Source organism: Marmota monax, unplaced genomic scaffold, assembly GCF_021218885.2.
Source record: "Marmota monax isolate L192 unplaced genomic scaffold, Marmota_monax_Labrador192_F-V1.1 WCK01_AAM20220418_F8-fsc00087, whole genome shotgun sequence".
NCBI classification, from domain to species: Eukaryota; Metazoa; Chordata; class Mammalia; order Rodentia; family Sciuridae; genus Marmota; species Marmota monax.
Genome location: NW_026693476.1, coordinates 7,536,978 through 7,557,594, shown reverse-complemented (window position 1 = coordinate 7,557,594; position 20,617 = coordinate 7,536,978). Strand labels below are relative to the sequence as shown.

At 34.4% G+C, this 20,617-nt stretch overlaps 1 protein-coding gene across 20 annotated transcripts in view; it reads left to right on the top strand.

The window, feature by feature from the left end:
• Rap1a (RAP1A, member of RAS oncogene family) overlaps positions 1 to 20,617 on the top strand; it is an 86,451-nt gene that overhangs the window by 56,019 nt on the left and 9,815 nt on the right. For 13 of the 20 annotated variants that reach the window (XM_058583617.1, XM_058583619.1, XM_058583624.1 and 10 more), the window contains 5 exons: positions 9,001 to 9,084; positions 13,985 to 14,053; positions 16,012 to 16,068; positions 18,654 to 18,794; positions 20,330 to 20,473. In XM_058583617.1, coding sequence (XP_058439600.1) covers positions 9,028 to 9,084; positions 13,985 to 14,053; positions 16,012 to 16,068; positions 18,654 to 18,794; positions 20,330 to 20,473 — 468 coding nt within the window. In that variant the 5' untranslated portion in view covers positions 9,001 to 9,027. Of the gene's footprint in view, positions 1 to 9,000; positions 9,085 to 13,984; positions 16,137 to 18,653; positions 18,795 to 20,329; positions 20,474 to 20,617 lie in introns of those variants that run through there. The other 7 variants (XM_058583627.1, XM_058583630.1, XM_058583628.1 and 4 more) reach the window with 4 other exon arrangements.

Below are 20,617 nucleotides of genomic sequence, written 5' to 3'. Positions count from 1 at the left end.
TGTCTTCAGAAGTTAGCATCATTTCTGCTCCTCTGTTTGTTACGGAAGGTCTGTCAGTATTCAAGAGGAGAGGATTGTGATTTTCCTTTCTAGAAACTTTTTAGCATTTTGTTTTCATTTTTAGTGCTTTTAAATTTTAACTATGTTCAAATGTGAAGATAGATACATATATACATACACAGACACACACATACACCCCACCATATTTGGCATTCAGTGGACACTTTGAATCTGAAAATTTCTAACTTTCTTAGTTTACCTATGAAATTGTTCTTCTATTATTACTTTGGTTCTCTATTTTCTTTCTAGACTTACTGTTAGGTAGCTGGTGGAACTTTTAGATCTATACTTCTGCTCTCTTGTTGCTATAATAAAATACCTGAGTTTGGGTAACTCATAAAGGAAAGATCATTTTGACTCACAATTGTGGAGGCTGGGAAGCTCAAGAGCATGGTAACAGCACTGGTACCAGTATTAGTGGGGGCCTTCTTTGCTGCAACATAACATGGTGTAGAGGGCATCACATGGCAAGACAGTAAGTGAGCCAGAAAGAGGTCACTTTTATAACAAAGCCACTCCTGAGATAATCCAGTATTTTGTTAATCTGAATGACCAGAGTCCTCATAACTCAATCACCTCCTGAAGGCCCCACCTTTTAAGTACTATTAACACATGACTCTGGGGCCTACAGGGGACACATTCAAATTATATCAGCCCTCCATAGCTTTTTTTTTTTTTCCCTGTTCATATCTTTTGAGCTTGGTTAGGCTTAACCTCTCTGACTTATCTCTAAATATGAGGATAATAGTCCCCACCTCATTGGAATGTTGTGAGACTTAGACATATATATACATATAAAGTGCTTAACAGTATTTTGTACATGGCAAGTAGACAGTAATCTTTAACAACTGATTTCTTCTTAATCTTTTCTTTTTTAACTTTTCTTGCCCAGTACTGCTGTTGTTAAACAAATGTTTTCTCTGATAAACTAGAACAGGGATAGCAAACTTTTTCTTTAAGGAGCCATATAATAAATATTTTAGGATTTTAGGGCCATATGGTTTATGATGCAAATATAGTTGGCTGTTTGTATCCTCAGGTTTGTAAATCCATGGATTCAGACAACTTTGAATCCAAATACTTGGGAAGGAAAAACTGCATGTATGTACTTTTTCCTTGTCATTATTCCCTAAACAGTGCAACTATTTATACAACAACTATCTATATAACATTTACATTGTATCAGTATTTTTAAGTAATTTGTAGATTTAAAGTATACAGGACAATGTGCATAGTTTATATGGAAATATTATGCCATTTTATATCAAGGACTTGAGCACCTATTATGTGTTTTGCTGTATAAGGTAGGGGAATTATTCCCAGAACCAGTCCCACATTTATATAATAGAATGACTGTACATTATGTCTGGTGCATTTCTTGATATATACATTTTTCTTCCACCAAAGTGTACCAATATTGAGAGGATTAGAAACAAGAAGGGTATCATGGTGAAGAATCCATCAATGAGATATTACTTATATAATTTTATATTATAGGAGGTTGAATTTTCATTATATATACTATGAAGATGAGTGTTTTAGAAATTTAAATCTTACTGTGATTTCTGTATTCACTCTCCTTTCCCCACAGCATGCTATGTATGAGCACTTGTCATGGTTTTGTTTTGTTTTTTGGTGCTGAGGATCCAACACGGGGTTGTTTTTGTTTTGTTTTGTTTTGTTTTTACAAATATTAGGCAAGTTCTCTAACATGAAGCTATACATACACCCAGCCCCATTTGTCAGTTTTAAAATATTCATGATATCTATGAATATTTAAAGATAACAATATTTTTAATAATCTATCCTTGATGTTCCTTAATGTAAAAAGTTATTGCTCCAAAATTCTTCACCACAACTGAATTTCTTTTAGTGAATTTTGTGTCGTAGGTTAAGTTGTGTGGGAAAAGCTTTTATCCTGTAATTCTTTAGTTTATGTATTTTAAAAATACAGAGACAACAAAATTGGGATTGATTTGCTTCCCAGAAAAAAAGTCTAGTTATATTATTTTGTAAAAGAAGTAGTTTTGCTGAAGAAAGAATGAAAAAATAACTTTGACCATAATATTAAGAACCCAAGATTGACTTAAACATAGCTTAATGTTTATTCCTGTCCTCCGTATTTGTAAAGAAATCTTAACTAGAGTAAGAAGTTTTCTGGTGCTGTGTTGGGAGTGCAGGGCACAAGAAATTTCCATAAAGAGGCATAGGATTTGTTTGGAAGGACATAGTGTTTTTTTAACTTGGCAATAATGAGTTAGAACTCACTCCCTCCCTTTAGAAAGAAAAATAACTCTAGTTATTCTTATTGAGAATTTATGAGCCACGTGCTTTATTGTAAAGAATTATTTTATTCTTGTATTTGCAAATGTGCTTATATGTATTCATTCATAGACATTTTTTATGTGTACAGAAAATTTTCTATACATACAGAATCTGAAAAATGACTTTGGAACTTGTATGTTTTACCACTTGAGTTAAGGAACAGGGGCCAAATATTTTCTTGTTGCAGAATACCCAAAATAATATCATCTCTGGGTTCTCTCCCTAATTTCTGTTGCCTAAGAAAAGCTGGAGCCATTTGAGGAATATAAATGAGCCTTGCTATACTAGTATGTCTTTTGAAAGACATACTATTAAAAACAACAGCAGCCCCCAACTAAGAGACCTGGAAAAGAATAGAAGGATATTTCTGCATTAAAATATATACACTATTATTTAACTGTCAGCATTTTATTTTCGTGGAAATGAGGTAACCACCTAATACAAATGGCATTGGATTCATAATGTCCAACACAAACCTACTTTACCCTCCCCTCCCCTTTCTTTGTTTTTTCCCCCTTTAAATCTCTGTAATAAAATGTTATTTGTCAGAGATTAGCTTTCTTCTCTTTTCACTGAGTAAGTGCTCTTTGGTTGATCTCATCTACTGCTATGGTTTTAATTGTACCAAATTTTATAACAATGACATCTGAGTCTGTGCCTCAAGTCCATTGATTTCTTCTTTGTGTCCAGACTTGGATTTTAAAATAGCCATCAGAATCCACTATATGCTTTTCCCATAGGAATCTCAGGCTTAATTTTCTCTAAGAAATCATGTAGTAGTCACTCATTGTGTCCGGTTCATTTTGCTGAGCATGTTTTTAATATTTGTCCATGTACTTATCAAGAGTTCATTCCTTTTTATTACTGAATAGTATTCCATTAATTTGGTGTAGCACAATTTATTTACGCATTCACCTCTTTTTTTTTTTTTTTTTTTTTTTTAAAGAGAATTTTTTAATATTTATTTTTTAGGTCTCGGCGGACACAACATCTTTGTTTGTATGTGGTGCTGAGGATCGAACCCGGGCCGCACGCATGCCAGGCGAGCGCGCTACCGCTTGAGCCACATCCCCAGCCCCACGCATTCACCTCTTGATGGATACTTGAGTTGTTCCTATTTTGCTATTGTGATCAAAAATTAGGGTTGAAGTTCTTCCAATCCACCTCCATCCTCAGCCAATTCCAGCTTAACTTGTTTAAAATACTATTTTTTACACCCTGAATTACTTTTGGCCCTCTATTAATGATCTATCGATGGTTAGCGGGTTCACCCAAACTTACTGACTTAAAATAAATATATAAATCTTGAAGGCAGTGTATTACTTCATTTTCTCACAGTTTCTGTGGCTCAGAGTGGCTTAAATGCAAGGCTCTGGCTCATGATCTCATGAGGCTTAACTAAAAAACCACAAGATATGTTTCAAAGGTGGCTGGCTCACTCACATGGTTGACAGGTTGTTGCTGGCTATTGGTAGGAAGCTTCATTTTCTCTTCAGGTGGCTCCTGAAGGACTGGTTAAGTGTGTATGTGGCATGGTAATTTACTTCCCTCACTGATCTAGCAGATCACAACACAAGCCGCAAAACCTTTTAGGAGCTACATTTGGGAATTACATGCTTTTGTCACCTCCACCATATTATGTTGCTCACCCCATCCAATCTTGATTCAGTTTGAGAGGGAACTACAGAAGGTGGAGGTTGAGACAATTGGGGACCATTTTGGAGGATGAATAATACAGTCCTTTTATTTAAAAATGAATGAATATATGTGCATGGTTCTACTCATGGATGTAATTTGGTTCTACTAATCTGTTTTTCATTATGCTAATATCATACTATATTTACCTTTATATAAATCTTGAAGGCAGTGTAATATTTTGTTCTTTTTCATAACATGTTGGTTATTCAGTTTCTTGCTTTTTGAGGTAACTTGCTTTTTTATACAAAAGTCAATCACTGTGTTAGTCCGCATTTCATTGTTGTGACCAGAATACCTGATATGAACCACTTAAAGAAAGAAAGATTTCTTTTGGCATATGGTTTCAGCCCATGGTCAGCTGGCTTCATCGTTTTGGGCCTGAAATGAGGTAGAGCATCATAGTAGAAGGGCATGGCAGAGGAAAGCTGCTCAGCTCATGACAACAAGGAAGGGAGGGGAGGGGGAGAGGCATACCAACGGTGGTGGTGGGGGGTTGGTGTAGGTGGGGAGCTGGGGACAAGATATAGTCCCCAAGGGCATGTTCCCAGGAACCCACTCCCTTCTACCACCTCCCACTAGTCCACTCAAATTATAAATCCCTCTTATGGATGAGGTCAGAGTCCTCACAATCCAGTTACCGCCCATGAACCTCATCTCTGAACACTGATGCTTTTGAGGTCAGCTTTCGAAATGGGCCTTTGGGGGACAATCCAGGTATAAACCATAATTGTTACCTTGTAAGTTTCTACACAAAAAATGAAATCTGCTGATTGGGATTGCATGGAATTTGTAGATCAACACAAAGAGAATTGACATCTTAACAATATAGGCATGTCTTAACATAATATAGCATATCTGTCTTTAGGTCTTTAATTTCTTTCAGCCTTGTTTTGTGTGTGTGCGCACGCGCCTTGCCCATAGTTTGTTAAATTCATTTGTAAGTAGTTTATTTCTTATTGGATGCTTTTGTAAATTATATTATTTTTTAATCTCATTTTTCAGTTCTTTGATATATAGATATTCAGTTGCTCTTTTATTTTTGTATCAACCTTTTATCCTGCAACTTTGCTAAATTCATTTATCAGTCTGACAACTTCTTTGTATATTCCTTAGAATTTTCAGCATACAGCATCATGTCATCTATGAATAAAGAACAGTTTTACTTCTTCCTTTTGCATAGGCTAGAACCTATTATGCCTGGTTTAGTGTGATATTGTGCCTCTTCCCCTCCCCCCGCTTCCTTGTTGTCATGAGCTGAGCAGCTTTCCTCTGCCATGCCCTTCTACTTTAGAATAGACATATAGAGTAAGAACAAAGAAAGCACTTGAAAAAAAATCCATTCATTCCTGAGGACCTATATTAAATACTAACACTCTTGAATGTAAGAATAGGGGCTGGGGTTGTGGTACAGCGCTCACCTAGCACGTGGCTGAGTTCGATCCTCAACACCACATAAAAACAAATAAACTAGAGGTATTGTGTCCAACTTCAACTAAAAGAAGAAGAAGAAGAAGGAGCATGAAGAAGACCTGAAACCTGTTTGAGAATAGTCAGACTAGAGTAACCTAAAATGCTAATAACTGCCTAAAATAGGTAAAGATTCTTAATCTAAAATCCCCAGCACTTGTATTAAAAACACACACACACACACACACACACACTTTTTTTCCCCCTTAACCTCTGAATGAAATTTGATATTTCCTTTTATATTGAATTCAGGCAACAAACTACAGGAATAATATTAGCAGCAATTTTGTCACTAGTAAATCTTACTCTTAACTTTCCCTATATTCTTATTCAGAAGTTTGTTTCTTGAAGGGACATGTAATTAGGTCTTGCTTTTTTATCTTGCCTTTGAATTGGGAGTGTTTGGATGGTTTGCATTGATGCAATTATGTATTTGGTTTTAGTCTTGTTTGCATTTTTTCTTACTTTGAATTGAAGTATTTTTAAGTTTCTTTTAATTTTTAAAATATTTTATTTCAGCTATTTCTTTAATGGTTACATCATCTTATCTGCAAACAGGTTTAATTTTACTTCCTCATTACTTATTTGTATACATTTTGTTTCTTTCTCTTGCATAATTTCTCTGGCTAAAATTTCTAGTACTCCATTGAATATGAATGGTAAGAGTAGACACCCTGGTCTTGTACCTGATCTTTGAGGAGTACTTTCAGTTTTTCCCCATTCAGAATGATGTTGGCTCCAGGTTTGTCATATATGGCCTTTATTATGATGAGGTATGACCTGTTTAAATTACTCAGGGCTTTTTAAATCATGAAGGAATGTTGAATTTTATCACTTTTTCTACATATATTGAGATGCTCATCGGATTTTTATCCTTGATTCTATTAAATGATGTATTATGTTTATTGATTTGCATATGTTGAACTAGCATCATTGGAATGAAACCAGCTTGATCTTTGTATATGATCTTTTTAATGTGCTGTTGAATTCAATTTACAAGTATTGTTGAATTTTTGCATCTGTATTCATTGGGGATATTATTGTATAGTTTTCTTGTTTCCTTGTCAGGTCTTGGTAGCAGAGTCATACTGGCTTTGTAGAGCAAGTTTGTAAAGTTTCCTTCCCTTTCTGTTTTATGGAAGAGATTGAGGAGCATTGGTATTCATTCTTCTTTAAATTTTGGTAAAATTCAGCTGTGATGACATTTGGTCCTGGGCTTTTCCTTGGAGAATTTTTATTACTGATTGAATCTTATTACTAGTTATTGGCTTATTTAGAGTTTTTTTTAATATCCTCTTGGTTTAATTTTGTCCAGAAATTTGACTCTTTTCTCTAGACTTTCCAATTTGTTTGCATAAAGTTTAAGTGATTATTGAATCATTGAGATTTATTCTCATTCACCATTTAAGTTTGCTGATGAATTTATTTCTCCTTTTTCTTTATTTTTAAGGAAGGAATCTAAAAAAAAAAAAATCTTTATTTTACTTTGATTCCTGAAGAATATAGTCATTGTATTTATTTAGCTTTCTATATTGACTGTTTTTTCCATATCTTAAAGATGGTCCATTTTTTTCTGTCTTAATGGCTTTCCAAGAAGTCTGTATTTTTGTTTATCGTCTTCTTTTTCCTTTTCACTTTTTTTTTTTAATGCTGCTAGAATGGCGCATGACCTCACATATGCTAAGCATGCACTGAGCCACACCTGCAGCTCATCAATCTCTATCTTTTTAAAATTGAAATATAATTGTATCTACTTGTGGGGTACACTGTGGTGTTTTGGTATATGAACACATCATGGAATGATTAAATCAAGCTAATTAATATATCCATCACCTCACATACTTAATCAGAAGGCTTCAATTTCTGAGGCACATTTTTAAGTTTGAAGAGAGATCTTCTTCGTTTGTTTCATACTTTGGCAGTGAATGAACAGAAGCCTTAGAGTTGGTACGCTGATTCAAGGTTCACTGTCCTTGAACTTTGACTAAATACTTCAGAATATCGGTTCCTCACATCGGGATTGTTCTCAGTTACCCTTTCCAATGCAGTAAGCTACTGAACACTCACCCCAGCATAGCACTAAACATCCTACTCTCTGGAGCAGGGGATTCTGCAGCTTCATCAAGAGGTCTGAGGCTGTACTGTCTGGGGTGAGTTTAATGCCTGATGTATAAAGCGTTATGATTTTTTCTTTTTTTAATATATGTCAAAGATTGACAATGATTATATACTTTTCCTTTTGGCTTTTTTTTTTTTTACCCTGGGCCTCTTAACCACTGAGCCATATCTGCAGCCCTTTTTAGTTTCTATTTTGAGATGGGGCCTCACTAAGTTACTTAGGGCCTAAGTTGCTGCAGCTGGCTTTGAACTTGTGATCCTCTTGACTCAGCCTCCTGAGCTGCTGGGATTACAGGCATGCACCACCATGCCCTGCTTCTTTTTGACTTTTATTCAGGGATACATATTAGTTTAACTTTGTTCCTAACTAAACTTTGTTCTTTTCTAAACTTTTTATCTTAAAAAACTTAAAAGATCTTTTTTTCTCTCTTTGCTATCTTTTTTTAGGAATTTGATTATTATGGCCAAGTGTTCTAGCTGTTTACTATGGAATGAAAAGTGTGATCCTTGTTACTCCACCAAGGCCACTGGAAATTATTTATTGTCTTTTTAATCTTTTAGTATAGCCATGAAGATAAAAAAAATAAAGTTTATGTTCCTTTTATTTTCTGCAGCCTTTTGAGCCTTAAGTATATTATTAACACCTGCTGATAAATGTAACAGTTTCATCTGATCTATCGTATTTCTATCCTAATAATTTTCAAGATGACATTTTACATGGTTTAGCTATAATATGATATAAAATTACTGTCTGATGTGCAGGCAAATAGCATATACTTTATATTAAAGCTCATGAGTGACTGTTTCAAGAAAGTACATAAATGGTTTAAGTTATGGCTTTAAAAAGAATTGGATTCATGATTATAGTTATAACACAACTATTGGGTGTTTTGTTTTGTTTTGTTGTGGTGGTGGGGATTGAACCCAGGTCCTTGCAAATGCTAGGCAAGCACTTGACTGAGCTACATCACCAGCCCTTTTACATTCTGAGACAGGATCTTGCTAAGTTGCCATGCTGGTCTTCAATTGGAATCTTCCTGCCCCAGCTTCCCAAGTACCTACAATTATAGGCGTATATCACCACACCTGGCCTCAACTACTGGTCTTAATCTTATTATTTTCTGGTCACTCTTAGAAGTAACATGAAGAGGTTTATAACTGATGATCTTCATGAATTAAAATGTCTGGCTATTGTTGTGAAAACCTAGCTAAAATCTACAAAAGTTCTTGAATGGTATTAAGGGGAAAAAATAGCAAAACAAAACAAAATCACTGTTCTTAGCATATTTGTTAATTTTTAAAATTATTTGTGTGTTGTTTTTTTTTTTCCAGATTGTCAGTATTTAAACAGACCACATCATGCGTGAGTACAAGCTAGTGGTCCTTGGTTCAGGAGGCGTGGGGAAGTCTGCTCTGGTAAGTTAGCCACCTAACTATACCAATTAGTATAATAAAAGCAGAAGTCTGGCATTTGCTTATTTTCATACTTAAAATCACAAAGGGGAAAAGGTGGCATATTTTACATACCTAGTATCTATCCAACAAGAGACAGGGAATTAACCAAAGATGTGTGGTTTTATATTGATTGGTCATATTTTTATTATTTTTTATTTACCAAACATTTATCAGATACTTTATATATTAAGCTCCAATTTCATGATTCAGAAATGAATAAGATTGTTTTTATTTTTAAGAATTTACATCCCATTGGAGGAAATTGTTTATTAAAGATTGTAATGGAGTAAGTCCTCCTCTGGCCCCACCCCAAACTTATGTAGAATGAAATTTATATTTTGCATACATGCTTATTCACTCAGTAAATAATTATTGAGCTTCCCACAGTGTCAGACTCGGGGGTCCTAACAGTAAACCAAAACAGCCACAGTCTCTCTTAGAACATTCATTAAAGATAATAAATACACAGTTAAACAAAGAGTTGCTTGATTATAGTTGTGGGAGAGGTGTTCTGAAAGAAGAATGTTAAAGGCGAGCATGTCATAAGTGTATCTAAACATTTGAACAACTGAGAGAAGGGTCAGTATAGTTGGAGCAGGAGTGAATAGGGAGGAGTAGAAGGAAATGAGGTAATAGGTAGGCAAAGTCCAGATCATGATTTGAAAACTGTGTAAGAACTTGGAGTTTACTTCTGATAACAGTGAGAAAACATTGAAGACAGAGTTGTTTTTTTTTTGTGGAAAAAGGGCAGTTATTTGAATGGATATGTTTGAATGAGTGCATTTTGACTGGTCACCATAACTTTGAGGAGGTTCAGAATGCATTTGGGATAAAATTGGAAACTAATTAAGTATATTAGGTTATTGCTTGCAAAGCTTAGGATTGGAGCTATGGTGTGAAGAAAAGACACATAGATGATTTGAGTATTAAATAGGAAGTAGAACTGACATAATTTTGTGCTGGATTGATATGAGAACTAGAAGAAAAGAAATAGTCATGATACATTTTAAGTTTGTGAGACGTTCAAGTAAATACATCAAATAAACAAATGGATCTTAAAAATAAGAGCTTAAAAAAGAAGCCTATGCCGTATGCAGTGGCTCGTGTCTGTAATCGAAGCAGCTCAGGAAGCTGAGGCAAGAGAATCATGAGTTCAAAGCCAGCCTCAGCAACTTAGCGAGGCCCTTAGCAACAAGCAAGAACCTGTCTCTAAATAAAGTATAAAAAGGGCTGGGAATATGGCTCAGAGGTTAAGCCCTCTTGTGTTCAATCCTTGGTACCAAAAAGAAAAAAAGAAAAAAAAAACTTTGGGGTGCCATCAGTATATCAGCGTCATTTGATTTCTTGAGAATTACATTATTATTTGGAGTGTAAATTAGTACCACTGTGGGCATGTTTGAGAATATCTATGTTTTCAAATGCACATGTAACTTTCAATTCAGAAATTCCTTTTATAGAAATTTATCTCACATAAGATTCACATAGACAAAATGATGTGTTCAAAGGTATCCATTGCAACACTCTTGATAATGACAAACGTTTAGAAACTAAATGCCTACCTGTAAGGGATCCTTAAGTAAATTTTAATACATAGTCAGCATAGAATACCACCCACCAATTAAAGGAATGCAACAGCTCTTCATATACTGATATGTAGTGATATCTGAAATGTATTATTTAGATAAGGAAAAATAAGAAGGTACCAAACAGCTTAGACTACCATTTATGTTTTATTTTAACAACAACAACAAAAAGGTAAAGGTTGAGGAGAGATACCTATAAAATATGTACGCTATCTCTGCAAGATTACATAAACTATGGATAATATCAGTTACTTCTTAGGAATTGAATTGGGTAGTTGGGAACAGGGTGGTAGGTAGACTAAGATCTTTTTTTAAAATCCATAGGAGTGAATGAGGTTCTCTAGGGAGAGACCAGGGAGAGAAGAGCCCAGGACTAAGCTCTGTGTACTTCTCAAACTTTAGAGAATAGTAAGATTGTGGGAGCTAGTGTAGACAGTATCTTCTTCTGTACCTCAGTGTAAAAGAGTGTATCCTTACCTACTCAGAAGTCAGGATTGAAAAAAGGAAATAAATGATCTGGGAACACGGAGATAGTTAGACATGATAATAGGTAGTGGTGTCATAACCATATTGGGGTGGGTTAAAGAGTAAATGAGGGACTGGAATTGTAGCTCAGTGCTAGAATGCTTACCTAGCACATGTGAGGCACTGGGTTTGACCCTCAGCACCACATATAAATAAATAAATGAATGAAGAAATAAATAAATAAATGGAATTGAGGTATTGTGTCCATCTACAACTTCAAAAAAAATTTTTTTTAAGCAAATGAGAGGGGTCTAGGGGTATATCTTAGAGGTGGAACACTTGTCTAGCATGTAGAAGGCCCTGGGTTGAAGCCCTGGCAACTCCTCTATTTACCCCACCCCGCAAAACTGAGAACTAGGAAATGAAACTACTATGCAGACAGCTAAAGAAATTTGACTATTACAGAGAAGAAAATATTCAGAAGCTGGCAGGATCATGAAGTTAAGGAAGGCTTATGTTTAATTTGGAGACTTGAGGTAGTAGAACATGTTTGCGTATTTTTATGTTGGAAACAGTAATCCAGTGGAGAGGAAAATGATTACATAAGATCCAGTATGAAAGCCTGTTCATTTTTAGAAGAGTAATGAAACTTTACTTTCAGAAGTAAGAAATGTGGGGTTGTTTTTCATTTTTGAAAGTCTCATTAATGTCTGACTTATAGAGGGAGTTAGGTTTTCATGCCTTCTTTTTCCAGTTTCTTGAGTACCTCTTAATATCATTAGGAAAATAGTATGATCCTCAGGGACCCTTTCCCCTAGATCAATATTATTTAAATCATATCATACCAAAAAGATGAGGTGATCAAATTTTTGATAAAAATGATGATTAAAGTTGGTCACGGTGGCACATTCCTGTAATACCAGCGGCTTTGGAGGCTGAGGTAGGAGGATCACAAATTCGAAGCTAGCCTCAGCAACTTAGCAAGGCCCTAAGCAAATTAGCAAAATCCTGTTTCAAAATAAAAAGTTAAAATGGCCACTAGTTTCAATCCCCAGTAGCAAAAAAAATTAAAAATGATGATTAATAGGGCTGGGGATGTGGCTCAAGCGGTAGCGCGCTCTCCTGGCATGCGTGCGCCCGGGTTCAATCCTCAGCACCACATGCAAACAAAGATGTTGTGTCCGCCAAAAACTAAAAAAATAAATATTAAAATTCTGTTTCTCTCTCTCTTAAAAAAATGATGATTAATAATCATTTTTGGTGTGATTATATCTTGAATTCCCTTTGAATAATAGCAATTTAGGAAGAAAAAAGTTCAAAGTTTACTATATTTCTCAAGCTCAAATAATGTAGAAAATATTTCTTTTGAGTAATTATAAATGACCTCAGTCTACATGTTTACCTTTGCTTTTAGGCAGTAATATACCAGACCTGTTTTAAAGCTGCCTAGAAGATATCTCACAACCATCTTCTCTACTTCTTTTCATTTACTGAATGATAAAATGTGTTGTTGCTAGAACGTGCTTATAGAAATTTTAGAGATAAAGTACCATAGTCACCCCTTATCTGCAGGGGATAGGTTCCAAATCTCCCAGGGGATGTCAGATAGTACTGAATCCAATATTTATACTATGTTTTTCCCTGTACCTGCATGGCTATGATAATGTTTGTTATAAATTAGGCACAGTAAGAGATTAAGAACAATAACTTAAAAACACAAGTATGATACAATTGTGTGGGGTTTTTTTTTTCTTTTATTAAGTAGAGAAACTTCACTTTTTTACTTTAGAGAAACACTTTGCAGCTTTTCTTTGGTACATCCTAATTGCAGATATCACTACTTTTATGCTTTGGGGCTTTTATTAAATAAAACGGGTCATTTGAACACAAGTGCTATGATACTTCAGCAGTTGATCTGATAACTGACATGGCTACAAAGTAACTATGAATGGGAAGATAGGATATACAGTGTAGATACAGTGGGCATAGGGATGATTCATGTCTTGTGTGGAACACAGCAATATGACATGAGACTTCAGCACACTATTCAGAATGGCATGATGTTTAAAACTTATGAATTATTTATTTCTGTGATTTTTCCATTTAATGTTTTTGGGTCATGATTGACTATAGGTAACTGCTGTTGTAGTAATAAAAAAAACCAGAGATAAGGGAGGACTACTGTAGATAATGTCTGAATAAGATGAGTAGGCAGTGTTTTCCAATAGGAAGATTAGTACTTTGGAATCAGGAAGATGGTACGTTTGAGTCTCTACTAGTAAATGGGAAAAATAACTATTTGGGAGTGAATGTAAACTTGGATATTATAAATTTAAAGTGACTAGCCTAGAACATAAAAGATATTCAATAAATTTATATTCCTTTTTCTTTTTCCCCATATTGGTATGACTTAAAAATTTAGAACCATTCTCTGTCTCTTGAGAACAAGGGATGGAAGTTATATAATTATATAAAGAGGTAATAGGTTAAATATTGAATTTTAATTTTTTAATTAATTAGAATCTTATTTATATCATCTGTTTTGAAACTAAATATAGTTAATTGTTTAGCAGTGTAATAGTTGCAGCAATATTGTTAAATTTTTAACTTGACCATCTTTTTTTAATAAGTGTGCTCTTAGTTATGTATCCATCCTTATAGTGGAAAATAATAATTATACTTTGTGTTTGTGTATTTACCCAGAATTTTAACATAATTTCATTTAATATTTAGAACTTTCTGAGGCTAATTAATATTCAAGGAGGTTTAATATTTCTTCCAAGCCCTTAATTTTTCTGTTTCCATCCCCTCAGACAGTTCAGTTTGTTCAGGGAATTTTTGTTGAAAAATATGACCCGACGATAGAGGATTCCTACAGAAAGGTAAAATGTGAAACTCTGTTTGCATGCTTATGAGTATTTTATTATGACTTTAAAACTTGATCCATGAAATTGCTTTTTTTAAAGATTGAAGAATAGAAATGTGCTGTTTTTAAATTTCACCTAGTAAATATTTCTTATAGAGTGTTGCTTACATATAGAGCATGTCATGTTCTGTTATTGATTAGTAATTTGTTCTTTACTGTATACATTTTCCTAGTGGGAAATTTTTTTTTTAAGTTGGCAAAAACCGCATAAAATAGTAGGTATATTTTCAGCTTTTATGCTTAAAGTCATCCAGTGAGTGAAAGTTTTGATGTTTTGTTTAGTTATATTTTTAAAAAATTTTATTATTAGACGTTCAAAAATTACAATCTGTTTGATACTAGAATGGGATACATGTCATAATTTGTCAAAACCATAGGTTGTATAATATCAAAAGCAGTCTGTATATAAACTGTGGGCTCCTAATGATGATGATGTATCCATGTAAGTTCATCAGTTGTGACGGATGTGCCTATCTGGCCCAGGATGTTGACAGTAGAAAGAGGCTATGCTTGATGTAGGCAGCAAGAATATAGGAAATCTCTGTATCTTCACCTCAGTTTTGCAGTGAATCTAAAACTGCTCTTAAATAAAGTCTGTCTTTAAAAGGAAAAAAAAAAATCCGATTGTTGATCATGACAAGAGCAATAATAATAATCTATTATAAGACTACCTAGAATTGTGGGAATTTTTATAATTTTATTTTCCAGGTATATTGAGGGGAAACAGCAAAGATATATATATACCTGTCCCCAAAAAAGATTAAACCTGTCTTTTAACAAATAGAAAAGGATTGCTTTGTTAAGTGTTTTTAGAATTTATCTTTAATAGTACTGTAACTTTTGTTGAATTAAGTTCATCTGGCAGAGCATTTTCAGTGTCTTCAAATTGAGAAGAAAACTGCTCTAGATACACAGTAAAACTACAGACCTGATTCATTATTCACTAAACATGCCTGGGTGCAGATTGTGCAAGTTACTTACTTGCCCCATGCCTGGTGGGATGATGAGTTTCTGGTACCACCAAAGGTGTACCTCATTAATCCCTGTCTGACATAGAATACTCTGTAGACTAATAAATCTATTTTTAGAAGACAGCGTTGCTTTACTGAAATTTCCCAAAATAAGTTGCTAGTTAAATCTTTATCCACAAAGCAAGGTCTGTACTTAGAATGCTGAACGACTTTCTTAGTTCCTTGTTTATTAAAACTTTTCCACACAGTTGATTGTTGATACTTTCTTTAGGCCAACCTCCTCCTCTTTTATAAGACAGCAGGAAAATGGAATTCAGAATATGAAATTTCACCTTAACAGTGTTTTTCTAATGAAGAGACCTTCTTCAAGTCTTGAGGAATGCTTAAACTCAGTGCTATTTAACACTTCTGAGTTTGCCTTTTATCTTAGATTTTGTGAATACCTTAGTTAAAATTTTAGGAACTTGAATATAGTGAGTTTGCAAATTTCCTTTTTTTTTTAATTTGTTCTTTTTAGATTTGTTGTTTTTAGATATACTTGATGCAAATTTTCTTTACTTCAAAATCTCATTCATTTTGAGCCATTTAATGATACTTTATTTTCTCTGAATGTGAATATTCATACTACATGCATTTTTTTTCTGTTAGAACTGTATTTGTTCGAAGTTTTTTTTAATTCCAAAATATACCGTTTTCCTAAGAACGAATAAACATCATTATCATGGTCAGAAAATATCCACACTTAATATTAACCATTTTGCCAGAATGTGCTTTAAGACCCCTGTTCTTTATATGGTACCAAATGTAGTCCCAGCCAGTATAGCACACTGCTGGAAAAATGCTTTGTAGTTGTTAGTTGGTACTTTGGGTGAAGGGGTGGAAGAAAAATAAAATGAACTTTTGATGTTGCTTTTTAACTTTTTCTTCTTTTTACTACCAACAGCAAGTTGAAGTAGATTGCCAACAGTGTATGCTGGAAATCCTGGACACAGCAGGAACAGTAAGGACTCCCCCCTCCCCCAAGCATATTTTAATTTGAGAGCAGGATTTTTCTCATCTGAATAGAAAGTAATCATTCTGATTTTTTTTTTTTTTTTTTTGAGAGAGGGAATTCTCTGAATGTAGGGCTTCTTAAATTTTCTTAGCTATATAAAATAATTTGTGATATACATTGCCGCAATCTGGCTGGGCACAAAATCACGAGCCACCACACAGCTTGTAGATTCAAACAGCAACTCTTTATTCCCGAACTCACACCAGCCGTCTACAATCACGTTCTGGGGAAATCCACGTTCTCTGCCCAAATTCACCCCCACTGGGCTTCTGTCTCCCAAAAAATACTGTCTGAATCCCGTGAGAACTCAAGGGGAACTCAGGCAGCAGGATACGCCCTATTCCCAGCAGGAATAACCTTAAACCTGGAACCACCCTAAACCCGGATAGTCCTAAACCCGAACCCTAAAACCGGATCCACCCTGGTCCTTGAGCAAGGTCACCTTAGATGCAATGTCACTGCAAAATGTCCTATTTCCACGAGTCCTTCCACTAAGCAACATGGGGTACGCTGGCAAGGAAATTGTCATACCTACTTGGCTAATGGCTCCCAGCAATACATAATGCCCACATACTATGATTAAATTGCATTTTGAGTTCACCTGCAGAATACGTGTTTTGACTTTCCTCTCCTTGTATTGAAGTGAGGAGTATGTTATCAGTGCTTTAAAAAAAAAAAAAAAAAGATTATTTTAAATCAAAATTTTAGTTAAGGTAGGCATTTCCCTTCCTGGCCCTACCTCCCATGCACACTAGTTAACAGATTCAATGAATCCAGCCTCCTACAACTTCTCAAATACTGTATATGTTTTCCTTCAGGCCTGTGCATTTGCTATTCCATTTGCCTAGGACACTCTTTCTTCTTATATCCGAAAGAGCTTATAAGCTTCCTCACCTTTGTGACCTTCTTCGTGTTACCTGTTAGCCCTTTCCTTTAGTACATGACCTTGCATTCCTACTCTCTAGAGAAACTCCTTGTCCCCCTCCCCAGCTTTATTTTTCTCTGTAACATTTATTACCATCTGGTGTACTTGATACTTTTAAAATTTTTATTTATTTGTTTGTTTGTATGTTTAGTCAGTCTCTGAAGACTCCTCCAGAGACTTTTGCTTCTCATTTACCAACATATTCTAGGATTGCAACAATGTCTGTCTTGTAGAGGGCTCTCTGTGGATAATTGTTTAATGAGTTAATCATCTAGACTGTCCTTAGGAAGGAGGTTAGGATTCTCAGTGGGAAGTAATACCAACCATAGCAGTTCTGTAAGGACAGAAACTTATTTATGTGTTTACTCTTTTGATTAATAAGTAACAGAGACCATGATCTAAAGAGAATATGGTAGGGATAGTAATGCTAGAAATTATAACAAAGTATTAATGAAAATCCAGGAAAAAACTTTTTACATCTTTCCCAGAAGATGCACTGATGGCAGTGTAGGAAGTTCAGTCATAGTCCTGTGACAGCACAGACACGTGGAATAGAATTGCGTGCATCAGACTGGGTGGAACTAGAAATATTTCAGATGTAGTAGACAAAATAGCGCGTGTAATCATGGGAAACCAGCAAGCCAAGGAAGCAAAAAGCTCACAGAATCTTATAACCTAGCCTTATGTTTAATGCTTCCAGAGATAGGAAGATCCAAAATGTGCAGTAATGAAGACCCAACATATATGCATTTTTAATATTCTGCTCTATGTACCTTAATTTTTAAAGACTATCTCTTATTTAATATATATAATTAACATAAAGCAACAATTGTTACCAAAAAAGAAGTGGATTTAAAATTGAAACAAAAGTAATTTTAATTTGATGTGACTATAGCTGGGTGACTAAATGTTACCAACTAATGAATCTAACTGAAGGAGATAATCACTATTGTCATCTCTTTTCAAAAGGTTTGAAATGAGGAGGGTAATAAAAATACATAAATGACTCTTATAAAAAGAGTAGGACTGGGGAGTGTAGCTTAGGAGTAGAGTATTGCCCTGAGTTTTAGCTCTAGTACCACCAAAAACAGATAAAAGTGATAAAATTTGTCACTAGAGATATTGAGACTATGCTGGATGACTAAGTTATAGTTTAGTAGTCTATTTGTGCCTCAGATTTTTTTCTACTTGAGTAGCAGTTTTACTATAAATTTTCCAAACAGTAAACTCAATAGGATTTGCATATGCAAAAAAGAATTTCTTTTTCCTAAAAAGCAGATGGAGGTAGTTTAGAATTCCTTCTACTTGGGAGGGAGAGATAGGAGGATTGCAAGTTCAGGGCCAGTCTGGACAGCATGTTTAGAACCCATCTCAAAAAAAAAAAAAAAAAAAAGACTTCTAATTCTATAGTTTGTTGTCATTGTTTCTAGTCCCTAAGTAGGGAGCAGGAGCATTTACCTCAGAATTGCTAGAAATATGTATTATGTTTTCTGTCATGAAAGCATGTTATTAAAAATGTGCAAGCTCACTTGTGATTGTTCTGTTTGAATATTCCAGTTTACAATAAAAAATTATATATTTATAATTGGATTTTTTTTAATTATAGGAGCAGTTTACAGCGATGAGGGATTTATATATGAAGAATGGCCAAGGATTCGCACTAGTATATTCTATTACAGCTCAGTCCACATTTAATGACTTACAGGACTTGAGGGAACAGATTTTACGGGTTAAGGATACAGAAGATGTAAGTATTTTTCTTTTATATGCTGCCATCTCTCTGTGGCCAAATAAGGTGTCTGATTTCTCATCAGTAGCTGATTTGGAAGGAATCTACCACATGCCAAAAAGAGTCCCTATGACCAAAATAAATTTTAACTTTCCAAATTAACCTACAAATAATATGCTGAGATGTTTAAAAAATGAGGATAAAGAACTTGTACTGTGTGGAATAAAAAGTATAGTGGAGGAAGAAGAGAAGTCAAAAGTAATTCATAGAGTGGGTCTCAAGTTGAGCTTTATTATGTCAAAAATAGGGTTCAAGAAACATGTTTCTAATTCTAAAATTCTGTTTGTATAGTTTTTATTTACATGCACTTTTCCCTTTGAATTATGTTAAAGATTTTAATTAACTGGATTTCAGAAGTTTTTAGTTTTGCTTTAGAAATCAAGGATAGCATTTTGTTGGTGGTGTGTATCTTTTTTTCTTTTGCAAAAGTAAAATATATATTTTACTTGTTTACTATTGTTATGAGATAAAGAGAATTTGTTTTCAGTAGTATAAATTAGGGTATAAATTTTCAGTTGTACCTTTCTGTCTCTGTGTCTTCTCTAATTATCAGAGAAAACAGAACCTTAACCTTGGTAATGTTATATGTGGGAGGGATTTACACCATATGTCTCGTGACCACTCATAACCTAATGAATAGTTTTTTTCTTTCCCATGACTGATTTATCTAAGAGAGTTTTGTTTTCATAGGCAATGAGCTCTGGTAATGTTAATCCCTTTACCCCATGTAATAAAAGAAAAAAGATGGAGCTGTAGAGCCTAGTGCATTTAGTCTGACTGTTGACAATTACCTATTTTAAGTAGAAGGTCCACTGTGTCTCTTAAATTCTTTCTTTTGTATAGTGTCCATCAACTCACAAAGACTATTCTTTGAACACCTTCACTGAGGAAGTTAACAGCATGTTAGTTACTTTTTTACTGGAAGTAGGAAGTTGTGGGTAGATATAGCCTAGCATCATCTATGATATGGAGGAAAATGGAAAACATAATTGCTTTGTGGCTTTATTTTCATTGTTAATACACCACTATAATATAGCACTTGAATAATCTTCAAATCTAGATGTCAAATGTAGAAGTAGAAGCTATTACTATGTTGGTCTTGTCACTACTTTTAGCATTTATTAGACCTGTTTGATGAAGCATTTAAGTTACATAGACCTAGTGCATACATTCTTCTCTAGTGCAGAAGGTTCCTTTTCCTTCAGACTTTTCTACTTCAAATTCAGCTATATACAGTAGTCCCCATGAGAATTTTGGGATGTATTCTTAAAGTAACTTAACATGAATCTAATAGGATCTCTTCCATTTTTTTTTATCTTTTCCCTCTCATTCTATTTTCTGCTCCTCCACCCAAACATACAAAGATACTGTATAGTACCATTTTTTAAGAAATTGGTGAAGTTCTAACACATTTCATTTGATGGCAATTGCTTATTTATAAAGAGGCTAAGTAATGAGTATGTTGTTGCTCATTTCTTTTTTCCTTCGTACAGGTTCCAATGATTTTGGTTGGCAATAAATGTGACCTGGAAGATGAGCGAGTAGTTGGCAAAGAACAGGGCCAGAATTTAGCAAGACAGTGGTGTAACTGTGCCTTTTTAGAATCTTCTGCAAAGTCAAAGATCAACGTTAATGAGGTAACTACAACTACTGGACAGTACAAACATATGCCTTTCTAGTTTTCTTTAACAACCATCTTTTTTTTTTTTTTAAGAAAAAATTTTGGAGCAATATTGATTGCATCACTTTATAGAAAATACTAAGTAATTCCTAGCAACTAT